This window comes from Coloeus monedula (genome assembly GCF_965178545.1).
Source record: "Coloeus monedula genome assembly, chromosome: 5".
NCBI classification, from domain to species: Eukaryota; Metazoa; Chordata; class Aves; order Passeriformes; family Corvidae; genus Coloeus; species Coloeus monedula.
The window spans coordinates 1,481,981-1,508,339 of record NC_138785.1 but is presented as its reverse complement, the minus strand read 5'-3'; the positions used below and the strand labels follow the sequence as shown (position 1 = coordinate 1,508,339).

At 50.8% G+C, this 26,359-nt stretch overlaps 3 protein-coding genes across 4 annotated transcripts; all 3 read left to right on the top strand.

The window, feature by feature from the left end:
• Window positions 1-1,608: 1,608 nt before the first annotated feature.
• PPP2CB (protein phosphatase 2 catalytic subunit beta) lies at window positions 1,609-10,174 on the top strand. The gene is made up of 7 exons (XM_082281218.1): window positions 1,609-1,838; window positions 6,241-6,450; window positions 6,674-6,847; window positions 7,075-7,164; window positions 7,788-7,949; window positions 8,776-8,894; window positions 9,429-10,174. The coding sequence occupies exons 1-7, from the start codon at window positions 1,737-1,739 to the stop codon at window positions 9,499-9,501; spliced, it is 930 nt and encodes a 309-aa protein (XP_082137344.1). The 5' UTR covers window positions 1,609-1,736; the 3' UTR covers window positions 9,502-10,174.
• A 90-nt stretch (window positions 10,175-10,264) lies between these two features.
• GSR (glutathione-disulfide reductase) lies at window positions 10,265-14,918 on the top strand (the record flags this gene model as incomplete). 2 transcript variants are annotated; one of them, XM_082281217.1, is made up of 13 exons in its annotated part: window positions 10,265-10,393; window positions 11,145-11,171; window positions 11,428-11,516; window positions 11,983-12,052; window positions 12,217-12,364; window positions 12,486-12,540; window positions 12,617-12,716; window positions 13,152-13,238; window positions 13,431-13,592; window positions 13,804-13,915; window positions 13,998-14,129; window positions 14,311-14,444; window positions 14,613-14,918. In XM_082281217.1, the coding sequence occupies 13 exons, from the start codon at window positions 10,265-10,267 to the stop codon at window positions 14,760-14,762; spliced, it is 1,395 nt and encodes a 464-aa protein (XP_082137343.1). In that variant the 3' UTR covers window positions 14,763-14,918. The 2 variants fall into 2 exon arrangements, with proteins under 2 accessions (XP_082137343.1, XP_082137342.1); XM_082281216.1 differs by lacking the exon at window positions 10,265-10,393 and having other exon boundaries at window positions 11,018-11,171; window positions 11,345-11,516.
• Window positions 14,919-22,291: 7,373 nt separating this feature from the next.
• Window positions 22,292-26,007, top strand: NPFFR2 (neuropeptide FF receptor 2). The gene is made up of 5 exons (XM_082282688.1): window positions 22,292-22,407; window positions 22,778-22,933; window positions 23,977-24,317; window positions 24,608-24,707; window positions 25,123-26,007. The coding sequence occupies exons 3-5, from the start codon at window positions 24,002-24,004 to the stop codon at window positions 25,946-25,948; spliced, it is 1,242 nt and encodes a 413-aa protein (XP_082138814.1). The 5' UTR covers window positions 22,292-22,407; window positions 22,778-22,933; window positions 23,977-24,001; the 3' UTR covers window positions 25,949-26,007.
• The last annotated feature ends 352 nt before the right edge of the window (window positions 26,008-26,359 follow it).

Here is a 26,359-nt window from a genome sequence, read left to right as displayed (position 1 = left end):
TCTTTATTTCTGACAAGGAGCCAAGAGAAATATCTCAGCTCGAGCTTTCCATTGAAGGTTTTCCTATTAAACATTTTAATGGTGGCAAGGAGTCAGTAAATAGAAACTTACCACCAAAGCGTGCGTGTCCACATGTCCGTACTTTGTTTCCTTGAATTAGATTACGAAGAAACCTCAAAAAATTGAAAGATGAATAAAAGCTGCTCAGCATTTGTTTTAAGGCTGACCTCCTGAGGCTCGGGATGCCCTTTTTTGGGTCATTTTTGACAAGCCAGGGATGATTTTTATGGGGGATGCTGCTCTCCCTTACGCTTCTGAAGGCACGGAGTGCATGCTGTCCTTGGGAAGCTCTGGGGTGGGAAGATTTATGGTCCACTGCCATGAGGCAGGGTTTGCCTTTTCCCATGGCTGTTCTTTGATGCAGTGTCACAAACATGGGCAATATGGTTAAAAATAATCTTCTGGAAAACAAATCAGCAAATAAAATGGCCAGAGGAGTGGGAACAGTTCCTGGCAGCTATCTTTCTTGGGAACAGGAATGCTGAGCGATTGTCATCTACAACAGTAGCTACAAAGTTACATTTTATATAAATTGCTCTCTTTTACTTTGCTAGCTGTATTTTTAGTTGGAAAATTCACTTTGGGGATGTGATGGTTTGAATCCTTTAGTTTTTTCCCTCACTTCAGGGTGAAGTCCACAAGTCCATCTGCTTTACCCAGCAGAGATTAAGGGAACTGTGACCGGTGTCAGCGTTCCTGGTGGAACAGCCTGAGTAGCTCCTCAGCAAACCTCAGCCTTCTCATCTGACATGAAAAAACATACCACATGGACTTGATCTATTTTATCCTGCTAAAAATCCTAGGAAAGTTTTCCCTCAGTCGTCTCCTAAAATCCCAGTCCTTGCTGCCTGGGCTGGGCACTCAGACCTGGAATGTACGCAGCACTTCAGACCGTAGCAGTGTCATAGCCTCAGTTATTGCATCGTTATCACGATATTATTACTCCATTTTGGTACAGAGGAGACAGTAGAGCAAGTCCGAAATTGCGGGAGATAAATAACGAGCAGTGGGTAGAAATTTGTGCAGGTCTGCCACAATTTAGCTGAGAGCGAGATGAATAGAGTGCCAGATTGCAAGGAAATGTATTAATTTTTACTGCTTGTATTCACTAACCGTGTGTCGTATTTGGTACATCATGGTATACGTGCTCCAGTTCTGAGTATTGCTCCACAATATTTCACAGGAATATGGTGAAAGGAATTAAAAACGCACATTTACTGAAAGGCAGACAGGGATTGTTTCATTCCCGGGCCCTGCTGCCAACGCTTGGGACTCGACACCCCGAGCGGCTGCAAAAGCCTGTGATTTTATCCTTTTTCCTTGCCGAGAAAAGAGCATTTTATTTATTTTTCCTTGGAGAAAAGAGCGCAGGTTGCGTCAGGCGCCCTTGGGCTGCGGAGCCGCCACGGCCTCAGGGCGGCCTGAGGGGGGTGGGGCCGCCGGGGCGCGAGCCCGGGGGGGGCGTGGCTCTGAGGCAGACGCGGCGCGCCGGAAGCGCCGGCGCGCGCCGCACGCGGTGGTGGGCGTGGCCGGAAGTGCGCAGCAGCCGCGGCAGGCGGGGGGCGCCGCCATTACGCGGAGCGGAGCAGAGCCGAGCGGGCCGCGCGTCCCCGGCCGCCGCCGCCGGCACCCACAGGCGGGCCCGGGCCTCGGGGGGCCCGCCCGGCCCCCCCGTCATGGAGGAGAAGGGCTTTGCCAAGGAGCTGGACCAGTGGATCGAGCAGCTGAACGAGTGCCGGCAGCTGAGCGAGAGCCAGGTCCGCAGCCTCTGCGAGAAGGTGAGTGCGGGGCCCGGACGTTGGGAGGGCGGGGTGGTGCCCGTGGCATCTCCGGCATTGCGAGACGGGGTTGTGGCCGGTGGGATATCGGGCATTGGGAGGCGGAGTGGTGCCTGTGGAATACCGGGCGTTGGGAGAGCGGGCTGGTGGCTGTGGGATATGGGGTTTTGGGAGACGGGGATGCGACTGGTGGGATATCAGGCACTGGGAGAGCGGGTGGTGCTTGTGGGATATTTGGCGTTGGGAGGGCGGGTGGTGCCTGTGGGATATCCGGCACGGGATGACTGAGGTAGTTCTTATGAGATTGGGCATTGGGTGACCAGGATGCTGCCTCTGGGGTATCCAGCACGGGGAGACCGGGGTGCTGCCTGTGGCGTGTCTCACGTCCTGGTATCCTAGACAACATGGAGGAGCCACACGCTGGAAAATCAATTCCAAGTCAGTGAGGAAACCCTCTTGAACTTCCTAGGTGGGATCTCGGGAAGCAGAGGGGGCAGAAGTGAGACCCAAACAGAGGCTCGCAGCCTGCTGAGGGGGACCAAAATAGAAGGAGGACTGGTCGCATAAAGGACACTGTCTGCTATTCCGGACTGTGGTTCGGACAGTCCTTGGCAAATGCCTGCTTGGATTTGTTTAGTGGAAGCTGGCAAGAGCCTTTTTTTCCCATCAGGAGAAAGATCCTTAGACTTGTGCTGGGTGTTGTCTGAGCAGTCCCATAGGTCTGTGTGAACCCTCCCTTAACACTGCAGTCTGTGACCAAGTGCAGATTTTCCTTGGCAGATGTTTCCAGCAGTGATCCTGACATCTACCTAACCTCCCCACAGTTTCTGTTTTCTTCCCCCCTTTTCCATTTTTTTAATCCCATGCTGGGGCTGTGCATCTGTTTTGTGCCTCTTTTCTCCAGAGCTCCATCAGTTGTGAGGGAGCTGTGGCTGTTTGAGAAGCTGGAGTTGTGGCTGCTGTGTTTTGGGAAGCTGGAGGACGATGCCAGCAGACTGTGGCTGAACACGCAGGAAATAGGGAGAAGCTGGATAGGAAAGCTCAGCTGGAGGTGGGGAGGGTGTTTGTCCTGCAGGTGACAGGTAGGTGTGTCATCTGTCACAGCACCTCGTTCTTCCAGGCTGCTGGAAACTGTTGGAAACGACTGGGGCATGAAGGAAACACTGTGCCGTGCTCTGACTTGGCTTGTTTAAGTTTTGGGGAGTGGTTGTGTCACCCAGGAGAGGAGCTTACAAAAACCTCGGGGTGTGCAGCCCTGCCACAAAGCTGGTTTAGTTGGTTTCCTTGAAATAATACTTGGAGAAATCCTTTCCTCCAAAACACTTTCCTAGCACCCCTGTTTTTGGGGCTGATTTCCAAGAGGCCAAGCACAGTAGTACTTCTTGCCTCAGGTTTCAGTTTGTGGAAGAACTCAGTACTAAAACAAAAAATCACAAGGAAGTGGGGGGAAAAAAACCCCAACAGAATCCCAGAGTTGCCTGTGTGGGTCATTCTTAGTTTTAAGTACTGGCATAGTGGACAGCGGTGAAGGAAGGGTTGGACATGATGGAACTGTGCCAAGTGATTTGGCACTCTTTAAAGCTGTTGAAATGTGCACCTGTAAGAGTGGCAGTCTGTCTTCACCTGCCCAGTGACAGCATCGCTTGAGCAGCCCCGTGTGCTTCATGCCGGTGATGGAGGTGCCACCTCTCAGCGTGAGAATGTTGTTCCTGTTCTGCTGGTCTTTAAAATGAAAATTAGCTCAAATCCTGCAGAAATTCAGAGGAAGATAGAAGGATACGTTCTGATCACTGCTGGGACTTGCACGTTTGGGGTGCAGGTGAGGGAGCTGAGAGCCATCCTGCTTAATCCAGGCAAAAGGGGTTTTCACAAAGATAATGAAAGGGGATATGAAAGAAGGCAAGGCAAAGGCTGTCTCGTGAGTTAAACAAGCAGCCTTCCATAACCATCCCTCTCCTTGTAGCTTCTCTTTCCTCTCCTTGTTCTTTGAAGGTGTAAGAAGGGGCATGGTCCGGTTGTGTGAATTTCCCAGCGTTGTGTTGCGTCGTGGCTGGGAATGTTTCGTCTCTCTGTTGGTGATGCTCATCCTGGGGGGTGCTGGCCCAGGTACCTCTGGGAGCACCTTGGCAGAGGCTCCGGGATGTCACTGCTGCCTTGTTCCTGAAGGGTGGGACAGCTCCATCCCTGCCTTCCCTCTGGCTTCCATCTCCCTTGGTTGGTTCTCGTTCTGGAGAAGCTCCAGAATATCCTCAGCCCACTTGCTGGCACAATAGTTTGGTCTGTGGCATTTGGTGGGATGGAGGTGCAGGTGAATTTTGATCACAAATTCCATGCCTGGCTTCAGAGTCCTAGAGAAAGAGCCTCTGTGGGTCAGACCGAGCTGAGGGAAAGAATGTTCCAGAAGGAGTGGAGTCTCCCTGCTGTCCAAGGCTCTTCAAAAGCACACAATGTTGAGGTGAAGGGCAAGCTCACAGCCAACAAATAGGCTGCTCTTCAAAGTCTCTCTGAGCACAGACATGGCAACCGTTGGTTTGGTTTATTTAATACGAGGGAGGTTTATTTAATAAAAACATCTAAAAGCTGCTGCTTTTTATCCTGACCTGGATATGGTTTTCATCCAGCACAAGTGGGACGGATGCACAGGAAGCTGATACCATTAGTCACTGTTTTCTGCAACAAAGGTAGCTAAAATTTGACTTTAAGGCATAGTTATTTATTAACCTCCTGGATTAAGTAAGTGATGATGATGCCAGGCAGCCTGCTTGCATCAGAGGTTTTTATTTTTGCTTTGTAATAATGCTTTTTATTCTAAGTCATTTGATTTCAACGTTCACACTGCAGGCAGATGCACTGGTTAGTCACTGCTTTTCTGGGGTGTTTCTGTTGATGCTGAAGATTTTTAAGGTCTTGTTCTGCATTAGAAAATCATTGTGTGAGGGCAGACTGGGACTCCTGAGCCTGAGCTAAACCAGCTCTGCAGAGTTAAAATGACAGACTGGATCTGTCCACGTGCACGGATGAGTGTCCGCAGGGCGAGCTAAAATGGGCTGCAGGGGAACAGCTGGTTGGCAGCGTAAGGAGCTGCTCCTCGTCACCTGCCAGCTCCTCCTTCCTCATCAAGGGAAACTTCTGGATTCTCCTAGCACCAGCATTTCAGTTCGTGGGCTGGGCCCCCTTCCTAGGATTGATTTAAAGTGAACATATTTGCCCTGTTCCTGTGGAAAAGGAGCCCTGCTGAGCTCCAGCTTGGAACAAACCCCTGCCTGTTGATTTGTGCAACAGTCAGAACACATGGAGCAGCTGTTTTGTGGATTTATATTTGTCTCTCCCAGAGGGTGGAAGCTCTCAGAAGGCGCTATAAATGCTTTTAGAGATGTGTGAGCAGAATTCGAGTGCTACTACTGCACTCAAATACAACACGTTCAGCAGTTCCCAGTCATGTTAGAAGTGTAAGGCAGACCCCATGTCACCAAGTCCATGGGCAGGATGTGACTTTAAGGATCAGGGTCTCATCCCTTGGGTTGGGTTCTGTGCAAAGAACGTGCTGAATGCAGTCCAAACTGCTTGGGGTTTAGTTCTTTCTTCCAAATACATTTTTCCTAAAAGAGGCAAGGCAGCAAACATTGGAGTGGGAATGCAGGCATCCTCAGGAAGCCCACAGAGGGTATCCTTGGGAAGCAGCTCCCTCCTGGCAGCACAGGATGAGCCTCAGCTAAGGGATATGGCAAGGAATACCCAGATCATCACCTGCTGGTGACTGCTCAGTGCTGGTGATCTTCCAGCCCTTTTGTTCGGATCAGATGGAGCCGTCCTGTGGGTGTTCCCTGTGCCTCAGATGTGCCTGGAGCGCCGATCAGCATCAGTCAGTGAGCTGGAGGCAGCACAACAAACCTGGTATTTGATAAGGATAATAAGGTGATGCAGATAGGCTACATTGCATGGCTGTAATTAGCAGAGGAGCTGCTGGGTGTGGAAGAAGAGATGACTAAATCCAGGGGTGCCGTCCCTCCATCTGTGGTCGTTTCGTTGCCAGCTGGGTATAGCCAGGGAAGCTGGTTGTGGCTCCATATGTTCCAGTTGCCTCTGTCTTTGCTTTCCAGTTGTATGTGAGTTGCCTGTAGAGGTTGCTAAACTGTTGTGCTTGGAAGAGGATTGGAATTGCGGCAGGCAACATGTGCCCTGGGCAAGGGAATCTGGTCTCGCTGTAGTAAACCTGCTCATCTCCGTGCCCTGGGATTTGGGTAACACCCCTTGTCTGTGCTCACCCACCAAACTGTTTTCCAGTGGTCAGCTTGAGCAGCAGGGATGAAACTGGGTTTCCAGCGAGAATGCAGTGGAATAACATCACCTGCTTCTGGAGGAGCTTCCTACCTGTTTGTCCTAAATGTGTTTTTCTTGCCAGGCTAAAGAAATCCTTACAAAGGAATCAAATGTGCAAGAGGTACGCTGCCCCGTCACCGTCTGTGGAGATGTCCACGGGCAGTTCCACGACCTTATGGAACTCTTCAGGATCGGTGGGAAGTCTCCAGACACAAACTACCTGTTCATGGGAGACTACGTGGACAGAGGCTATTACTCAGTGGAGACAGTGACTCTCCTGGTGGCGTTGAAGGTACGGCTTGAGAGATTTGGGCCAAAACTCAGGAGCTGGGAACAATTTTCTCCAGCACAATTTGCTCCTCCCGTGACGCTGCTGTTGGCTTGAGTGTAACGGGTGTAAATTGATCCTTGTCAGTGGACACGTGCTGGGAGCAGAGTGCTTGTCTGCTGTTTGTGGTATTCCATTACTGTTTCTTTCCATCCCTGTGCTAAGGAAGCGTTTTCTCCGTCCCCAGGTGCGGTACCCGGAGCGCATCACGATACTGAGGGGCAACCACGAGAGCAGGCAAATCACACAAGTCTACGGCTTCTATGACGAGTGCCTGCGCAAGTACGGCAACGCCAACGTCTGGAAGTACTTCACAGACCTGTTTGATTACCTTCCACTCACAGCTCTAGTAGATGGCCAGGTAAGCCTGGGATAAGGAAAACCCTCCCTTCCATAGATGTCTGCAGGCTGTGTTGTCTGACATCCACATGAACAGTCCCAGACAAGCTCCCTTAACTTGTGATCCGGGGGCGAGATGGCTGGAGTTGTAAGTGAGTGTTAACAGAGTTAAACGCAGCTGGGGTGGAGATCATTCTTCCCTTAACAATATGCACTTAATGGATTGCTCTTTTTTTTTTTCTGGAACAGATATTCTGCCTCCATGGTGGCCTCTCTCCATCCATAGATACACTGGATCATATCAGGGCTCTGGACCGCCTGCAGGAAGTTCCACACGAGGTAATAGGAAAGGAAATGCTTCAGAAATGTACGGAAAATGCAAATATATCTTCACATTGCAATCCCTTTAAACACATGATTACTCTTGGATTATGGCCTTTCCAAGAGTTAGAGCAGATGAACATTTGGGCAAAACACACACAAGTCAGCGTGCTCTGATTACAGCAGCCTACAAAAGGAGAGCTGTGGGGGTTTCTCAGCTGTTTCCCCCAGAATCACGGGGGTTTTTGTGCTTTCAGTCTGACTCCCAAGAGCAGGATTTGGCAGAGGAAGGTGTCTGCTATCTTCAGCCTCATCACAGATGTGGTTGTGAACTGACAGCCACCGTGTGAAGCCACACTGTGTCCCCATCCTTCCTCCCCATCTAGTCCATCCTTTTCAACAGGTGTTTCACCTTGTTATCGCTTCCTGGGGCCTGAAATCTGGACTGAAAAACCACACTTGGAGCTCCTGGGGCAGCTGGACTTAGTGTTGGGAGTGGCTGGGGCTCGCAGATGTGTGTTCAGTAAACTCCTCGCGTGCCTTGTGCCGAGAAGGACGTGCTGGCAGTCTTGTTAGTGTAAATAAACCATGTTTAAGCATCTTCCCAGTGATCTGACAAAGAACTCTGAATCTTTCCCAAGGGTCCGATGTGTGATCTGTTGTGGTCGGATCCGGATGACCGTGGCGGCTGGGGCATTTCTCCACGTGGTGCTGGCTACACCTTCGGACAGGATATTTCCGAAACCTTCAACCACGCCAATGGTCTCACACTGGTCTCCCGCGCTCACCAGCTGGTCATGGAGGTAGGGCAAGCACTCTGCTAGCCAGGGCTAACAAAACAGGGGCCCGTGGAGGTCTCCACTGGGACACCTTCCACTCACGGGTTGGTTAACACCTAAATCTTAAGCAGGTCAGTACCAAAGAGAGGCTCTAGTTATGTGAAAATGATAAACAACATAAAATCACATGCTTTCACCTGCAGCCTAAATAAGGGCATCTTGTGCCCTTTCCAAGCAAATTTCCCCCTCCAAGTGAATTGCCAAAGGGACCGTATCACACCCCGTTTGTGGCAGGAATAATCTTCTTACACGCTGGCTGCTCTTGCTTTGACTGCTGCTGCATCTGACAGCCTGTCCCGTAGTACTCGGCAGTCAGATGTGACAGGGATTATGCCATTTTTGGCTGTCCACAGGCTATTCTTGGATGTCTTGCTGGAAAAATGCCAGGTGGGTCAATGGAGCAGATGCCTTTTTAGAATCTAGTGCAGGTAGATCCCTTAAGCAGAAGCGTGTGTCAGAAGTCACTGGCATTCAGCAGGCAAATTGTCACTTGTGGTGGATGAAAGCTGAAGGCACCCCTAAAAGTCCCAAGGGTTTTTTGTGGTACAATCCATAATTTACAAGTGAGGAGCGAATGATCTCCTGTAGCGTACTTGAAGCTGGTTTTCCAGGTACCTGCTGCTGCTTTTTGCAGTAAAGCACATATTTTGAAACAAAACTAAGTCAGTTGGAAATACTTCAAGAAATCTTCAGTTTCACAAGTGCCTCGGAGAGTTTCAGGCCTGAAGAGGAACTTTGGATGGGCTGAGGTTTAACAGAGACCTTTTCTTTTTCGCTCTCTTCCTGGCAGGGTTATAACTGGTGCCACGACCGGAATGTGGTTACCATCTTCAGTGCCCCCAATTACTGCTACCGCTGTGGGAACCAGGCTGCTATCATGGAACTAGATGACACTTTAAAATATTCCTTGTGAGTATCCTGGCTTGGGCTGGGCTCTCTTTCTAACCACTCTGTGAGGAATGGCTGGTCATTCCCAAAGGGGTTCTTTCATGAAAAGCTAGCTCACACCACTCTGGAATTAATGTGTGCTGTGCCTTAAAATAAGCAATGAGTTAAGCTCCTCAAAGCTCCTCTTCCTGGCTGTCTGCAGAGTTGGAGCCTTTGCACTTCAATCTCTTTATTGTCCAAGCTTGATGGAGACAGTAAAACCAGATGGATTTATGTATTTGTTTTAATCTTTGGTAGCACTGAGCTTTGTAAATAGGGGTGAGGGGGTCTCAATTGTGCATTGAGCTGCTCCCACAAGAAAGCAGTGGCAGGCTGCTGGGTCACTCTGATGAGTTTCAACTCGCGTGAATTCTTGTTTTGGGACTTGGAATGTTTTATGTGGAAGCAGCTGGGGTGAGTAGAGCGATAGCAGCCGGAGAGCAAGCCTGGTATTTATCGTGGGACTGCAAAATGACTTGTGGAGGAGGGTAAGTGATGCCTTTTTCTTTCCTGCAGCCTCCAGTTTGACCCAGCACCTCGTCGTGGAGAGCCTCATGTTACCCGTCGTACCCCAGACTACTTCCTATAAACCTCTCCCAACCTTTGTAGAAGGAAGTACACCTGGCATTTTAAAAAAGCAACAATATTTACACGTTTCTGTAAGAAATCAGGGTTCGTCTCAAATCCCCATCATGGACCAAAATGTGCCATACAGAGGACGAAGAGCATTTAGCACAACTTGAGACTGAATTCCTTACAACACTCTCTCTCTCCCATGCCCATCAGCCCGAAAGTCAGTTTGCCTGCTGTATTTGTAGTCATTGTTTTCCTTCTGGACTGTTCAGAGAGGAAAAGGTAACTCTTTAACAACACTTCATCTCCTTTGATGCTTCTTTGTACATTTTTAGTTCTAGTGTTTAACTGGCATGAATTAGAGTTTGTTTTCCAGGGAAGTGCACACTAACTTCATCCCCCACCACTCTTTATTTTATTGGAAAGACCGCTCAACTTAACTGGAGAAAGGAAGCAATTCCTGCTTGGGAGTATGTTGTCATAACCCAGATAAAAGCGTTCCCTTTTTAGCTCTATTCCCGTTCTGTGCTGATCCTGCCCCCTTTTTTTTTTGTTTGTTTTGGGGTATTTTGTTTATTTTGTTTTCTCTTTTGTTATTCCCCCCCTTCCCCTCTGTATATTTGTCCTGGAAGTGCTTGCAATCCTCCTCGCTGTACCTGAACCAATAAACTCGCCGTTGTCAGCCCCAACACGTGGTGTCGTGCAGGGCCGGGAGGGGGCCGGCGCGGCCCGGGGGCGGTCCCGGGGCGGGGCGCCGGGGCCAGACCGAGCCGGGAGCGATGGCGGCGGCCGCGTACGAGCTGCTGGTGCTGGGCGGCGGCTCCGGGGGCCTGGCGGGGGCCCGGCGGGCGGCCGAGCTCGGCGCCCGCGTCGCGCTGGTGGAGCCGTGCCGCCTCGGCGGCACCTGCGTGAGTCACCTGCGGGTGGACCCGCACCCGGGGCGGGGAGGGACGGGGCAGGGGACGAGGGACGCTGGCCCAGGTGTCCCCACGCGGGCCCCGGTGACGCGGGCATGGTGGCGGAGCCCCCGGGGAGGGTCGCGGTGCGGGAATCCGGAGAGAAGGAATCGCCCTCCCGCTGTCCGAGCGTTGTGCAAGGACCTGCTGAAGCAGGACGGATTCCAATCCCCCATCTCCACCAGCTTCTTCCCAGCCGTTTTCAGGCAGGTGACAGGATGCCGACGGATCCTGGATCCGTGTAGGAGAACTGCAAGGCGGTAAAGTAGAACTCAAGAGCATGGTGAGCTGCTAACAAGCCAAGAAACAAACTGGTTCCTCAAACAAGCCGGGGACAGGCTCTAGTTCTGTGCCCTAAGTGCATTTTGCTGGAAAAATTGCCATACTCGTAGAAGTGCAGGCAAGGGATGGCAAACACCCTTCTCCTAGTAAATAATTTTTAGATTATCAGTGGAAAAAACCCTGTGTTTGAAGGCTCCACCTTCCATATTCTCTTTCAAGGAAGTGAAGGAAAGTAGGCAAACCGCAAGACCTTGAGCGTCCCAAGGCGGTTACACCCCTGTTTTGCCAGGAATTTGTAATCCTGCCTTTGTTTTCCTGAGCAGAGCGCTTAGATGCAGTACCAGCCTGATGTGGGATGCTCTGTGGAGCACTGCCTTTGGAAAACTGGGCCTTGACACTGACTTGCTCTTATTTCCCCCAGGTCAATGTTGGGTGCGTGCCAAAGAAGGTAAGGGTGTTCTGCCACCGGCTCCGGTGGCTTGGGTTGGGTCTGGTGTGCGTGCCTTCCAAGTTCCAGGGAGGTGCTGGCACAGGGTGTGGGGAGAGGAAGCAGGGCCTCTGAGGGTATTGAGCCATCAGGATTCCATGGGCTCTCCTGTGTCTCGTGGGTACTCCGGGCAGAGGTGAGGAATCAGGAAGCCTGGAGTGGGTTTTCCCAGAATCAAAGCAGTCTCCCCGAGCCAACCTGCAGTTTGCGCGGGCAGGTGATGTGGAACACGGCGGTGCATGCGGAGTTTGTCCACGATCACGCTGACTACGGCTTTGAAACACCCGGTGTCAAGTTCAACTGGAGGTAAGAATGGAAGGGGTCAGTTGGAAACCAGCATCTCCCAGTGAGTGTCCCATGGGCAGCAGCCCATTGTCCACTTCAGAGGAGTCCCTGCCCACTTCCAGGCTCCCGTGGGTTGTGCAGAGCTGATTACGTGGCCAGGATTCTTACTGTGTGTTAGAGAAGTGGGATGGCAAACTGGCTGTGGGAAGAGACTCTGGAAAAGACAAATGCAGGGAAGGTGGGCACAAAAAGCTCGCTTTGGTGGGGAAAGGGTGACAGGGAGCCGGATTTTTTGTGGCGTGGCTGCCACATGCCAGAGGGGTTGAGTTCACAGAATCATTAAGGTTGGAAAAGACCTCTGAGATCATGGAGCCCAACCTTTGACCAACCACCACCTTGTGAACTAGACCATGGCACTGAGTGCCAGATTCTTCCTGAGCTCTGAGGTTCATCTGCTGCCAGTGACGGTATTCCCTGCTCTGTTCAGGACCATCAAGGACAAGCGTGATGCGTACGTGCGGCGCCTCAATGACATCTATGAGAACAATGTCAAGAAGGTGAGCATGGGATGTGTTTATCCTGCAATCCGAGGGGCAAAAGTGATGGATTTTTGGCCAGTTTTCCAGCTTTTATGGGCGTCCTCCAGCTGTGGAAGCCCTAGCTCCATTAGGTGTCTCCTGCACCTCATCCTGCTGTTAATCCGATAACTGTTACCCCTAAGGCTCACATTGACATCATCCGGGGCTATGGCAAGTTCACTGCTGATCCTGAGCCAACCATCGAAGTGGAGGGGAAAAAGTACACGGCTCCTCACATCCTTATAGCCACGGGCGGGCGCCCGGCTGTCCCTTCTGACAGCGAAATTCCCGGTGAGCCTGATGAAATTCCCCAGCTCCCAGCCTGGAGAGAGGCTTATCCAGCCGAAGCAAAGCAGGCTGTGGGAGGGGAAGTGGGACAGGTGAAGGGTGCAAAAGAGTCTCTGCTTTGCAGGTGCCAGCCTGGGAATGACCAGTGATGGCTTCTTCGACCTGGAGGAGCTGCCCAGGTAAGGTGGGATTCCTCGCCCCAACAGCCGGTGCCAGCTCCAGGTGCCCGCGCACGGCATGGTCGCTTCTCCACAGGCGCAGCGTCATTGTCGGGGCCGGCTACATCGCGGTGGAAATTGCAGGGATCCTCTCCACCCTGGGCTCCAAGTCCTCCCTGCTGATCCGCCAGGACAAGGTAGTGCCACCGCCTGTCCCCACCTGCGCTTCCTGCCCGGCTGTCAAATCCCAGCCCACCGGAGTTTTCTGGTTGTCACTTCCTGGTAAAGGAGGGTCTGAGTTGGCAGGGGTAGAGTGACGCAGCAGATGGTGGCACGGGAGCCATGGAGAGGCTGGGGGGGACATGTTTCAGCAGCACCCACCCATGTGCCCGGCATTTCTGCAGCCATGCGTGTCACCGCATCTGCTCCCTTGAGCTTTATTTCAAGTCAAGACTTGAAAAGAGGAAGAAAGGAAAAGAAAATAATGGAGAAACAAACAGAGAAGTTTGTTAACCAGAAGCACCCCAAACCTCCTGGGTTCCAGGAGCAGGGAAATGCAGGTGGAGGGGCTACCAGGCGGTGCCTTCGCCTGCAGACCCTCATCTGACAGGGTTGGGGGGATCCTTGCCCAGGTCCTGCGAACCTTTGACTCCCTGATCAGCTCAAACTGCACCCAGGAGCTGGAGAACACCGGGGTTGATGTCTGGAAGCACACACAGGTAGGAATGCACAGAGCAGCCCTGTGGCTTGCCCCATTCCTCCTGCAGAGGCAGGTGTTGATTGCTATTTTGGGTGCTGCTTGCTGGGCCACAGTTTTGCAAAATCCCTCGTTCTGCAGCATGGCTAAAGTTGCTTGTTCCAAGGCAAAAGCCATCTGCACCTTCTCCTGCTGCTCCTGCTGTTCCCCTTAGGTCAAGAGAGTCACTAAGTCCCCATGTGGGCTGCTGGATGTGATGGTGACCTCGGCGGTGCCGGGCCACAAGCCGACAGAGGGGGTGATCCGGGATGTGGACTGCCTGCTGTGGGCCGTGGGGCGGGAGCCCAACTCCGAGGGGCTGTGCCTGGATCGAGTGGTGAGATGGCAGCACGTCCCTTCTGTGCTGGTGGGAGGATCTCCTGGTGTCCCACGGATCTCCGGGGTTCCCTTGGGTCTCCGGAGCCTGTCACAGGATGGTGTTCCCACAACTTGGCCCCCAGCTGGGAACACTGTGGCCACCAGCACAGGTGCCCCATGGGCTGTCCCATCCCTTCTGGAGCACTTGAGGCTGCTGTTTCCCATGGCAGGGTGTGCAGGTGGACCCCAAGGGCCATGTGGTTGTGGATGAGTACCAGAACACCACCAGGAGAGGGATCTATGCTGTTGGGGATGTCTGTGGGAGAGCCCTCCTCACCCCAGGTACTGCGGCCATGCCCCTTCCCTGCAGAGCCCCTCAGTGCCACACCGTGCCGTGGCTCAGGCTCCCTGTCCCTCCCCGCAGTGGCCATCGCAGCTGGCAGGAAGCTGGCCCACAGGCTCTTTGAGGGCAAGCAGGACTCCCGGCTGGACTATGAGAACATCCCCACCGTCGTCTTCAGCCACCCGCCCATCGGCACCGTGGGGCTCACCGAAGGTGGGGACACATGGGGCGTGGAGGGGATGAAGGGGCTTGGGACACTGGCTCAGAGCTGCTGCTTTGATGCTCGAGATGTTTCCATCTCCAGCAAGCGAGCCTTGACAAAAGGGCTTTGACTCCTCTTTGTAAATGCCCCGTGTGCACCCCTCTGACCCCCTTACTGTGGCGTCTGCCGCAGAGGAGGCCGTGGCCGCACACGGGAGGGACAACATTAAGATCTACAGCACGTCCTTCACTCCCTTGTACCACGCTGTCACCCAGAGGAAAGTGAAGTGTGTCATGAAGCTGGTGTGTGCTGGCAAGGAGGAGAAGGTGAGTGCAGGGCGTCACGGGCACAGCTGGGGGGTGGTGGGGACCATGTCTGGCTGTTCCGTTGTCCCCGTGTGGTCGGCTCTAGGGCTGGGATCCAGCTCCCCCAGCACCACACCCAAGAGCTCAGCCTGGATTTTGGGTTTCACCTGGCTTCTCTCTTCTCCAAAGGTGGTGGGATTGCACATGCAAGGGCTGGGCTGTGACGAAATACTGCAGGGCTTTGCTGTGGCCATCAAGATGGGGGCCACCAAGGCCGACCTGGACAACACTGTCGCCATTCACCCCACTTCTGCTGAGGAGCTGGTGACACTGCGCTGAGGCTGTGGGCACGGACACCCCGGGGATGGCAGCTGCAGCTGGGAAGAATGTTTGACGTGTTTTTAAAAGTGCCTTACTGCCAGCTGGGTGCCTAGAGGGCGTGTCTGTACCGTGTGCTTGCTCTGGAGTGGGAAGTAAACACGCTGATGCTGGCCAGTCTCTGCCTTTGGCTCTCTGGTGCCTGTCGCCCGCTGTGCCCAACCGTGGATGGTGCTGGCACGGTCTGTGGATGTGGTTTTGGGGAAGGCTGGCAGTGGCCAGGCTCCTCCTTTGCACTCCCTGGCACTGGGGCGGGACAGGACAGCAGGGTCCTTGGGGTGCTCGTGGATGCTGGGGTATCCTGGATGGGCTCCATCCTCGTCTTTATCTCATGTCCCAACACCACTGGCTCTCCAGCCTGTCCTGACATCACACTTGGGGCTCCGAGGGGGAGTCCAGGCTGGGGGTTCAGGGATCAAATTCCCTGTTTCCAGCCCCATTTCCAGTGGCTGGAAGCTCCAGACCCAGCTGAGAAAGAAAGAGTCGTGGGATTTTGGGGATCAGAAAGGGGCACCCCAGGGTAAGGCTGGGCCAGGCACTTTCGTGTCCTGGAAACAGAGACCGAGTCCTGTGTTTGGGGGGCACCAGGCTCATTTGGCCAGCTTTAGGGTCCTGTAATCAATAAATCAGGCATTTTCTTCGGCTCAGAAACAAAGTCCTGCATTGTTGGCACTTGGAACCAGCCCCACCTGGGTGGTTTTAGGGCTGCGAAACAGCCTCCAGTCCTGTCTTGGGGTGCGAAATGAGGCTCATCCAGGCAATTTAAGACTTTGATCAGAGAGCCCAAATCCTGCATTTTGGGGCTGAGGACAGAGCCCAGACAGGTGAAAGACGGTGGGACCCGGGGGGCGGAGCGAGGCAGCCCCAGGGTGCGGGGCTGGTTCAAGTGTGCGGAGTGGAACCGAGGGCGTTTGAGCCCCAGGAGTTGCTCCTTGACGCTGTTGGAGGTGCAGGGGCCTCAGCCTCCTGTCCTCTACCCCCCCCCACTCCTTTCTGACCCCCCCCCCCATGCCCCTCCATCATCCAGATGCTCTTTACCAGGAAAAAAATATAAATTACGCCAAGGACAAATGCATTTACAGCTGGACTGGACACATCTGGGCAATGTGACCAGTCCATGGAAGTCAGACTGGTGACAGTTCGGAGGGATTTTAAGTTGGATACTTGCAGATTTCATTTTCCAGAAACTCAAAAATTTTTTGGCACTTCTTGCATAAATGTTTCCCTGTTGGAAGAGTCAATTAGCCTTTTTAATGACCAGATTATCCAACAGAGGGAAAAACTATCAGCATTCCCTAAACACCTCCATCATTTCCATATCCATCCACAATCAGGGGCCGATGGACAGCAGCCTGCGTGAACAGGCTCTGGATGATCCTTGAGGTCCTTTCCAACCCAAACCGTTCTGGGATTCCATGATGGTTCTATGATCTCCCCTTGCGTTGTCGTGTCCTTCTTTGTGCTCCCAGCAGATGGCGCGGCCGGCGTTTAAAAGACATGGAAGTGACCTGGGACATGGATCAGCCCTGCTGCTCACTGAGATTTTTTTAAAAGGAAAAAGACAGTATTCTGCAATAATCTGCGATGAAGATTCAGTGTTGATGTTCCACGGGGTATGTGGGAAGCAGAAAGCGATTCCCTGCAAATCTCAATGCCCTGCATTGAGGTTATTTTGTTGCTTACATGAATAACACCTTTCTATCTGAAACTCTTTGGATTCCAAAGTGAAGTGGCCATGTTTTGGGCTTCCAAGCAGAGGGAATGTGAATCAGGGAAAGTGATGGGGAGACAGAGAACTGCAGCAGTGTGTGTGTGCAGGGAGAGCTGGGGTAGGAATTTTAGACAAATTCCTCTTAGCTGGATGCAGGGCCTTCGGGTTCCTCTCTCGGTCAGAGGTTTCTCTAACTGTGGTTCCTTACAGCACCCGGTTGTGAGCGCCTCAGGATCCTGGGATTCCATTTGCTGCATCACATGTGGCAAAGCTGCCCTTAATACAGTGTCTCTGCGTGGCTGGAGCTTCTTATCCTCCATTTATAGCACACAATGATTCCACACGGACTTGTTACAATTCCACACTGAGTTATGCTGGAAAGCAGTTTGTTGGTTTAAATTCATATTGGCATAATTGTTTTTCCTCTCAAATTTAAATGATTTGCTAAAGGAATAATTTTTAAACTACTCCAGGAATAAAAAGGGGAGTGTAAAAAATAGAGAATTTATTATTGTTAAAGAATAATTCCTACATCCATGAAATCATTAATTGGAAGCCTGTTCTCCTATAGTCTGTCCTTGGGATGCTGTTTTTCTTTCCAGAAAAACCTTATGCAGTTAAGGCAAAACCTACTATTTCATCTACAAGAGCCACCTGGTTTCTCCTGGGCCACACAGACTGTTCTTTTCCCAGGCTCCTGATTTTAAAAGCTGGAATCTCTGGAGAGCCTGCATCTAAATGCTGGAGCTCAGCAGGTAGGAGCAGAGTCCAAGAGATGCCGCTGTGCTGGGAGCATTCAGAGCACCGGGGAGAATCTGGACTGTAATGGATGGGGGGTGTCGGGGGTGGCACCTGCAGAGGTAACTGTGAGTTCCTGACCCTGGGAATGAGCTTCCCCAGGCAAAGGGATGCCTCAAACAGAGCACAGCAGGGAGACTCTGCAATGGGACATATCCGAGAAACTCTTCCACCCAGGCACCCCCCCAAGCCAGCGGTGGCTGCAGGTGACTGCCTTGGAGCCCCGGCGCTTGGCGCCTGGCTTTGGGCTGGGCTCTCGGCTCCCTCCTTCCTCCTGTCCCTCCTCCCTGCCTGAGGCAGGAGCTGCAGGGGCTCCGGGAGCCCTCTCCGCTGCGCCAGGGGCTGCAGCCTCCTTCCTGCCTGCGCCGAACCAGCGGCTGCGGCGGAGCTCCGGCACCTGTAAGCGGGGTACCCTGGGGGAGTGGGCTGCGGGCTGCTTTTGGCTGGAGCTGGGCTGTTCCTGCCTCCCTGCTGGAGCTGGGAGCTGAGGGAAAACTGCAGGAGCTTTGTTAGCAACAGGTCTTTGTGTGCGGGGAGGTGGGATGCTGGGTCCACTGCCTGGGGGTGCCCTGATTTACTGGGGGGGCACAACACTGCCTGCATGGGGATCCTGGTGATGCCAGGGACCTGCCTGCTGGCAAGAACCCCCCTTGTGCTGCCGAAGTTGGTCCCGGGGTGGGCAAGGCTGGAATTCAGAGCAGTTCAGGCACTGGAGGGGGACGGGAGTGGCAGCAGGTGCCTCTGACCCTCTGGCTTAGGGCTTCCAGAGCTGGGGGACACACACAGCCCCCATCAGCGCAGGGAAAATCCACCTGGGCTAGGAGCTGGACCACTCTGCAGAGCTCCAGGATTGGGAAAATAAAGAGCCTGTGGCTGTTCATTTTTTCCTCCGTGACTAAGACAAGTTTACATCGTTTTATTTGGCTTTTCTATCGGTAGCAGGTACCCCCAGTAGGAGAAAAGCATCTGGAGCTTGAAGTACCTCGTGTTTATCCTTTAAATCTGAACCACCTCAGGGGCTGCAAATTATAAAATGCAGTGAGATCAGTTTGGGGTGTTCTGCTGGAAAAAGGGGGATTGAGTGTAACTCAGCAAAGGAGGAGCGTTTCCTGAGGCTGGTAGGTAGGTACCTGTAAGATGGCACCTCATTCCGAAAGAATGGACCTGTGCTGCTGCTTTTTTCCAAATGAAAATCCTAGCAAGGAAAACTGACTTCCAGTCCTTGCTGTTCGGACAACCATGGGTTGCAGCTGTCACTTACTGAACAGAATTGGCTTCAACTGGAGTCAAACCAAGAGGTTTCCGAGGTAACCTCTCAGCATGTCAAACTCCTGACATCAGTCACAGGTACCTATCCATGTTATCCTGGTGAAGCTTACAATTTGGTATTAATTAAAATCAAGTCACTAAGGCAGCAGTAAATGGAAATTCAGGAGCACCAAAAGTATTCAAATCCTTAGAGCAGCTCACAGAAAAAAATCAATGAGTATTTAAAGTCCCTGCGTGGATGTGGATGGTGATGTAAAAGGGAACAGTCAGAAGGTAGGAAGGTACAGGGAGAGTTCAGCCCTTCCACAGCCATCATCTCTCTAGAGAGGTGACACTGGGCATTTAAACCTTCACAGACAGTTCTCCTCCTGTGCAGCCTGCACAGTTATTTAAGACTAAAGATGTTGCCTCTGGGCAAATCAACGTTGGGATGTGATGAAGTGTTAAGGATCCAGCCCCAACGTGCTGCACAGGGAGCTCACCTGTTCTGCCCTTGGGCCAGGAAGGCTGCTCTGCCTAATTTCTAGTTGGGGATAATCCAATACTCCACAGCCCAGGAACTTGGGTGAGGGGTCAAATGCTCTTTGCTGTAACAAGCTCTAAGTCAGATCCCTCGTGTGCCCAGCTCACGGGCTGTTTGCTCTCATGCCTGCCTCACAGAGGGCAATGACATTTCTGTGCCAAAAGAGATTGAAACCAAACAATTCTATGCCTCTTGCTCATTTTTCACTTGAAGCAGAGACATCACCTGGTGCGAAGAACCCTTGTGATGTGCTCTGTGCGTTGGGATTGGTTTGGTTTTCCTCTGCTTATTCACTTTGCAGTGATTACAGGATCCTCTGTGCCCCCCATTTTGGGGGGGACATAAACTACCTGCCATACCTGGTGAATTAGCTCTCACTGCCTGATGGGCTCCTAAAGCACTTATTTTGTTTGCCAATTCTATCTTCCACTGGGACTATCTCACGATTGTCCCGCTTTTCAGGTTGGCTTTTTTTCCAGCCCTTTCTATCTGTTCCCCAATTACTCTCCTCAGTTTCAGTGCCCCAAATGACAGGGCTGTCAGGGAGTGACTCATGAGCAGAGGCTGAATTGAAAGGTGTAGTTTAGGAGGCTCATCTCCCATTAGTGGGGCGTTTACTGCTGCAAAGAGCCCGGCAGGGATCACTGATTTAGCTGTTTCTGTAGACTAAACCCCAGCACTCACTGCTAAACGCTGCTAGAACATCTCTCCAGGGAAAAAGCTGCGACCAGTCCAGATATTTCGTGGGGTCCCTGCCCTGTTTCCAATGATGGATGGGAAACCGATACTTAAGAGACTGGATCCCGGGAGAACTTCAGTAATTGCCTACGGAAAGCTTTTAAAACAGGGACTTGCTTCCAAGATAAGGCAGCTAAAATCTTATTGCTTGCCAGGCTTCTCAATAAAGTGGCTTGCATAAGTGTGCCTGAGTATGGAAATATTACTTTAACCTGATTTCAGGGAACAGCTGGATGAGATTTTAGTTAAAATTTTAAACAGCCTGTGACACATGAAATAGAAAAAACAAATATATTCAGAAGCTTAAAGGTTGACTGAGCATGAAGTAAAAAAAAATAAGAGTATAATGACAAGGAATAGGCAAGCAGCTTCGGCTCTAATGAAGCAGGGTGGAAATGATAGATATATATATAAATACAGAGCCATAAGAAACTTGCTGTGAATGCCTCACCTGCCATTTGCATCTCCTGATTTACATTTGGGATTTGGCTTTGGAAGAAATGTTTTCTGTTCCCATCTCAAGTGGATGAGTAATCTGCAAGTAAGTCTTGTGTTTATTACAGTCATCCCGCTGATAGCCTTGTTCCATATCATTTAAAGTTTGAGATCTTTAAAAAAGAAATACCTTGACAAACTATTTTCTTTGGCCCCAGCTCAGACTGTGCAGATAAATGACTCTGATGGGAGGATAAGCAGTTTAAGCCCATTGAGAAGAGCTCTGTGTGCAACTCCAAGATTGGCATATCTCCCTGGGATTGCCCATTTCAAAATGAGGAATTTGCTTCTCAGCACTTGTTTTTCTTCATGAAAGTAAATGTCAGTAAGAAAAAATTATTTTATTGCAACTGGCTATTTTTAGGGTGTTTTTTCTTCCACAGCTCTTTTCTCCTAGCTGAAAACCTACTGGGATATTCGGGCTTATTTGGAGATAAAGCACTCTGAGGTATGTCGTATAAAATATAATGGAAATTCTGATGGATGAAAAAGTTAAGCACTTGAAGAGTAAGTTCCATTATTTTAATTCAGGAACCTCCCCAGAGTTTGTACGTGGCAGCTCCAGCCCTGCATGACCCAGACCCAACGCTTCCTGCACCACTCCCTGTCCCGTGCCTGAGCCCCAGGCACTGGGAATGGGGGGTTTGGTGTGGCTGCAGGCCCCTCTTGCTCTGGAAGAGAAGCAAAGATGATCCCAGATTCCCATGGTCTGTGCATGGGTTCCCTGTGCAACAGCATTTTAGTTTTTTAGTCAATGGCTCTTCCTGGTTCCCTGAGGCAGAGGATGATCCATAAATTTCTCTCTCCCTTATTTCTCAGACACTCACAGACCAACGTCCTGGTCTTTTTGCCATCCTTCAGGGGCTGTATTTTGCCCCTGGGACTTTCTCACTTTTCAGCAGACCAGGGATCATTTCCCAAGGTCCCTGGGAAATCTCTTCTTATTGTGCCATTACTGATTACAGAGCTCAGGACAAGGGAAGAACAATTTTTTAGCACTTAGTACATTAAAGTTTCTTTTTCTACAATAACATGCTCCTGCTGTTCTTCCCATCTCTGAAGGTTCCAGCCTCAGAGGATTCTGTGAGGATATTTTACTCATAAAAATCAAGATGACAAACCCAGCGGGTCGTGCACAGAGGTGAAGCAGTGGTGGCCGCTCCAGGGGATTTCCTCCATCTGCCCAATATGTAAATAATTCCATCACTTCATAATCAGCTGCACCTCTTACTTTAACAATGGAAACCTGATTTTCTGTATGCAGAGGTATGAGATTGTCCTGGTCACGCTGTGAGATGTTACACTGTGTATTTGTCTACGGAGGCTGTGACTGGGATTCCAGCAGCCACGAATGAGCCTCGTGTGTTTGGAAACCCTACATGAGCCGGGGCAGGTTTTCACTCAGGGAGACTCCCCCTTTATTCCTTTGCAGATTTTCTCTGATAGATCGAATGAAGAAGTGAGGCCTTGCTCTTGTCAAGTTACCATGTGGAAGCGAATTGCTGTTGTTTATCATCTTATTACAATTAGCTATTGCACTATTTTTTTTCTTTTCTTGGATGATTTATGTTTCTGTCCTCTGTGCCTCTCTCAATTATTTATCACTGCTTGTTTTAGCTGGCAAGGACCCTGTGAAAACACAAGGCACTGGTTTAATTTCTTCTTCCAGCCAATCCTCCTCCCTCTCAGCTTCAGGATAATAAAAATCTGTGGAGCTTTTCCATTTCTTGTGATCTGCAGGGTTTGTACAGCAACTTCTCCGTGTCTGCCACAGCCAAAATTTCATTAGTGCAACTGGGATGAGACTCAGCTCCAGTTTTGCCTCGAGGCTGTTTACTACTTCTTGTTTACCAGTTAGGAACAAAAACTATTCCAGAGATCATTACAGAAGAGATTGGGTGCCGCTGCTTCACAACACGGTGTCAGAAAAAGAGAGAAAACACAAACAATGTTTCCAAAATAATGATTATTCCTCCTGCTTTTAGTGTGATAAGGGACGATCCTGTCATGGGATGACCAAGAACTTCTGCTGCAGACCATCAGAGACCCCTCGAAAAGCCAAACTCCAGCAGGTAAGGAAGGAAAGGCACGTCTGCCTGACCTGCTGGGGACAGCACAGGGACAACTGGGACAGCTGGGCATGGGGACTGGGAATGCGGTGGGAGCCAAAAGCCACCTTCTCCGGGCCAGAGTGTCTACCTAAAGCAACTCCTCTCAAAAGCAAAAGGATTATGGAAGAAAATTAGTAGTTAATAATAATAATAATAATGTGGGGAAGAGCAGCAAAGGGAGCAACAATAAGTCCAAGGGAGCAGGAGGAATGCTGGCTTTAAATGGAGTGAGACAGCATCTCCTGAGATTTATAAAGCACAGCTCCAGGTCTGGGATTAAAGGAACAGTGTCAACTTGTATTGTCAAATATCTGTATTTGCATTCTGCCAGCGTTTCCCATCTTGAGCTCATGTTTGGCTGCAAGTGCACCAGTGCTGCTTCCTCAGGATCAGGAATCAGGAAAATTGGCATTGAAGCTCTTCCCACAAGGCTGACTCTGAGCACTGGCCGGGGAAAGCATTTGGCACATCAGACATTTCAATAGAGGTACTTGCAATAATTTTGAAAGCATGTTGAATAAAAACTAATAAAGGTAAATAAGCCTTTCTCCATAAGGACAGCCCCACAGAATGTACAACTATTCCTACACTTTTTCCAACATACAAGCAGCAGGTTTTGGTGAGGGATTCCAGATTTTTGTCTCTGTACCTCACTGTGCAGGCATTTAATGAGTATGTAAAATAGAGACCCATTAAAACGCTGCACTGCTGCTCATTTCTAAACGGGCACAAGAGACCAGAACATGATGGGTTTTCACTACTCTGCTTGTTCCAAACCTGAGGCAGAGCAGTATAAATACTTTTTTTTACTGCACTTGCTTCCTGAAAGTAAAACACTTGCAGAGGCTTTGCTGTTCATACAAGCTCATCAGGATTTGGATACTTGTGCCTTAATTTAAATTCCATTTCTATTAAGGAATTTGAAGCATCTTAAAAGCACCTTCGCTCATACTTTAATTTCATGCCTTCTGCCACCAGTTAATCTTGCTGCTCCCTTGCTTGCTCCACCCCCTGCTTCTTTAAGCATCCTCATCTGGGAGACAAAATACATGTGGAAAGAAAGTTTGGAATGCTGCTTCCAAGTCAAGTTACCTGCTTGGAAATTAACCCAGCTCTCTTGTATCTCAGCATGTTTTAAACCTGGTGTGGTCCTTCTTGACTGCAGACTTTGAGTTATGTAGCTTGTGAGCAGGGAATTAAATCAACCAACTGTACACAAAACCATCTCATGTTCATGAAGTGGGACTGGATTTGGATACATGCAGGCAGAAGGTTTGTGCCACTTCAGAAAGCTCTAATCCCTGTTCTTCAGTGATTGAATTAGTGATTTTTCAGTGATTGTTGCTCAGCCACCTCACCACTGCCCAAGAGCATGCGAGCTTTACACTTGTTTCAGCACACAGTGTACCCAAAGCAGATAACAGCACTAATAATATAGAAATAAAAATATCCCATATTAAATGATAATATCCCATTCCTTCATATCAACTGCAAGCAGACTAAAATGACCTTTTCACAAATGTCTTTTAGGGCACATTAGAGCACGAGGAAGAAAATGGACTCAAACTCTTCGTTGGATTGGCCTCAGGCGCTGCATTATAACGGGACATACAAATACCTCTACTTGGAAGGCAATGTCTCCTACGTGGACTTCTACCTCCACCAGCCTTCTGTGGCCGCTGTCTTCATCACCTCCTACCTCCTCATCTTCCTCCTCTGCATGGTGGGCAACGGGGGGGTTTGTTTCATCATCCTGTGGAGCAAACACATGCGCACGGTCACCAACCTGTTCATCCTGAACCTGGCCATCAGTGACTTGCTGGTGGGGCTCTTCTGCATGCCCACCACCCTCCTGGACAACATCATTGCAGGTGGGCTGGGGCGCTCGCGGGGCGGGGAGAGCCGGGGCCACGTGTCAGAGGGGCTCTGCGGGCATTCTGGGTCACTGCAGTCAGGGGTGAGGTCTAGTGCAAGGTGTCCCTGCCCACGGCGTGGTGTTCCGGGCCATGGCTGGAACGCCATGGTCGCTAGGAGTTCCCTTCCAATCCGAACCACTCCATGAGTCTATCCTTCTATCAGGAAATGGAAGATGAGAGCAAATGATTTTAAGCAGAGTCCTGCAGTGAGATGGCAACACTTCCAACTGCCCGTTTCCTTCCAGGATGGCCCTTTGGGAGTCTGGTGTGCAAAATGAGTGGAATGGTCCAAGGAATCTCTGTTTCTGCCTCCGTCTTCACTCTGGTTGCTATTGCTGTGGACAGGTAAGATGATGCAGAATCTCTAACCATCACTCTTATCTCCCCCTGGCCCCCTGGCCATGCTGAGCCCCCTCATTAACCCTCCCAACACCTCAGTAAATCAGATGCATTTTGCTCCTATGGCTATTAAGAAAAAAAAAAAGGGGGCCAAATCTAAAGAGCAATTTGCTCCTCCACTGGTATCTCTTAAAGATGGTGGAACTGGGCTATCCCGGCCCACCTGGAACTGTTTTCTTCCCCAGCCGTGAAGCAGAGGTGTTAATACCTGCCTTGGTTAAACGGAGCAGCACAGGCAGCAACTGACAGGGAGGATGAGGAGATGATTCCATCTCTGCTTGCTGAAAAACAGACAATTTAAAATGCGCGCACCTGCTTGCCTGGGTGATGAAGCGTTCCTTAAACAGCTTCTCTGCCCCAGGTTCCGGTGCATTGTGCATCCGTTCAAGCAGAAGCTGACCATTCCTGCTGCCGTGGCCATCATCGCGGTCATCTGGATCCTGGCCGTGGCCATCATGTGTCCCTCGGCCGTCCTGCTGCAGGTGCAGGAGGAGAAGCATTTCCGAGTGCTCCTGGGCTCTGGCAATGCCACCCGGCCGGTGTTCTGGTGCCGGGAGGAGTGGCCTGAGCCGGGAATGAGGAAGATCTACACGACGGTTCTCTTTGCCAACATCTACCTGGCTCCCCTGTCACTCATTGTTATCATGTACGCCAGGATCAGTATTTCCCTCTCCCACACAGCCATGCCTGGGGCAGGGAAGCGCAGCCAGGAGCAGCGGCACAGCGTGTGGAAGAGGAAACAGAAAGTCATCAAAATGCTCATTGTTGTGACTTTGCTTTTCACGGTGTCCTGGCTTCCCCTGTGGACTCTGATGCTGCTCTCGGACTACGCCAGCCTTTCCGACCTCCAGCTGCAGCTCATCAACATCTACATTTATCCCTTTGCTCACTGGCTGGCCTTCTTCAACAGCAGCATCAACCCCATCATCTACGGGTTCTGCAATGAAAACTTCCGACGGGGCTTCCAGGCTGTCTTCAAGCTCCAGCTCTGCTCCAGGGTGCTCTGTTCCCAGCAAGGACAAAGCAACGCCATCCTGCCAGCTGCCCACTGCCAGGTACCCCAGGATGAAGCCCCTCAAACAGCTACGGAGGAGGGGAAGCCAATTACGAAAGGAAATGGGGTGAATAACCAGCAGGACTTGATCATGGATGATCTCAAAGAGCCCTGCAACAATGGGATCAAGTGAAACACGCTGTGACTCTCTAGATCTCTCAGAGCAACTGGAACAGGGTTGCCTGAACAATATTTGTGGTCACATTTCAGCCTGTGAGTAATCCCTTATCCTGTAACTCCCACAGACTGAAATACTGGAGACGCAGTCTGGAACCCACCAGTCCCTGGATTTTCTTGTGGTTGTGCTCACGTTGCTTCTGCCTGAACATTGTGAACGCCAGCTGGGTCCTGCCCAAATGACAAAATTAAACTTTTTCCATCACATTCCATTTATTCCCCTTTGTCTTTGTTATTTCTGTTCTATTCATTATTATTGTAGCTAGAGAAATAAACAGAAGTGGAAATTTGAGAAATAAAGGATAAAAAAAAGTCTTTTGGGGTATGTTTTTTGGGGAACTCAAATTGATTTTTGGGCGGATATGAG

Excerpts from the sequence above, each read along its gene's own strand:
- PPP2CB (XM_082281218.1), top strand. The coding sequence starts at position 1,737 with ATGGAGGAGAAGGGCTTTGCCAAGGAGCTGGACCAGTGGATCGAGCAG. Across the intron at positions 1,839-6,240 it reads TCCGCAGCCTCTGCGAGAAG|GCTAAAGAAATCCTTACAAA; the intron begins GTGAGTGCGGGG and ends TTTTCTTGCCAG. Across the intron at positions 7,950-8,775 it reads CTCACCAGCTGGTCATGGAG|GGTTATAACTGGTGCCACGA; the intron begins GTAGGGCAAGCA and ends TCTTCCTGGCAG.
- NPFFR2 (XM_082282688.1), top strand. The coding sequence starts at position 24,002 with ATGGACTCAAACTCTTCGTTGGATTGGCCTCAGGCGCTGCATTATAAC. Across the intron at positions 24,318-24,607 it reads CCTGGACAACATCATTGCAG|GATGGCCCTTTGGGAGTCTG; the intron begins GTGGGCTGGGGC and ends GTTTCCTTCCAG. Across the intron at positions 24,708-25,122 it reads GTTGCTATTGCTGTGGACAG|GTTCCGGTGCATTGTGCATC; the intron begins GTAAGATGATGC and ends TCTCTGCCCCAG.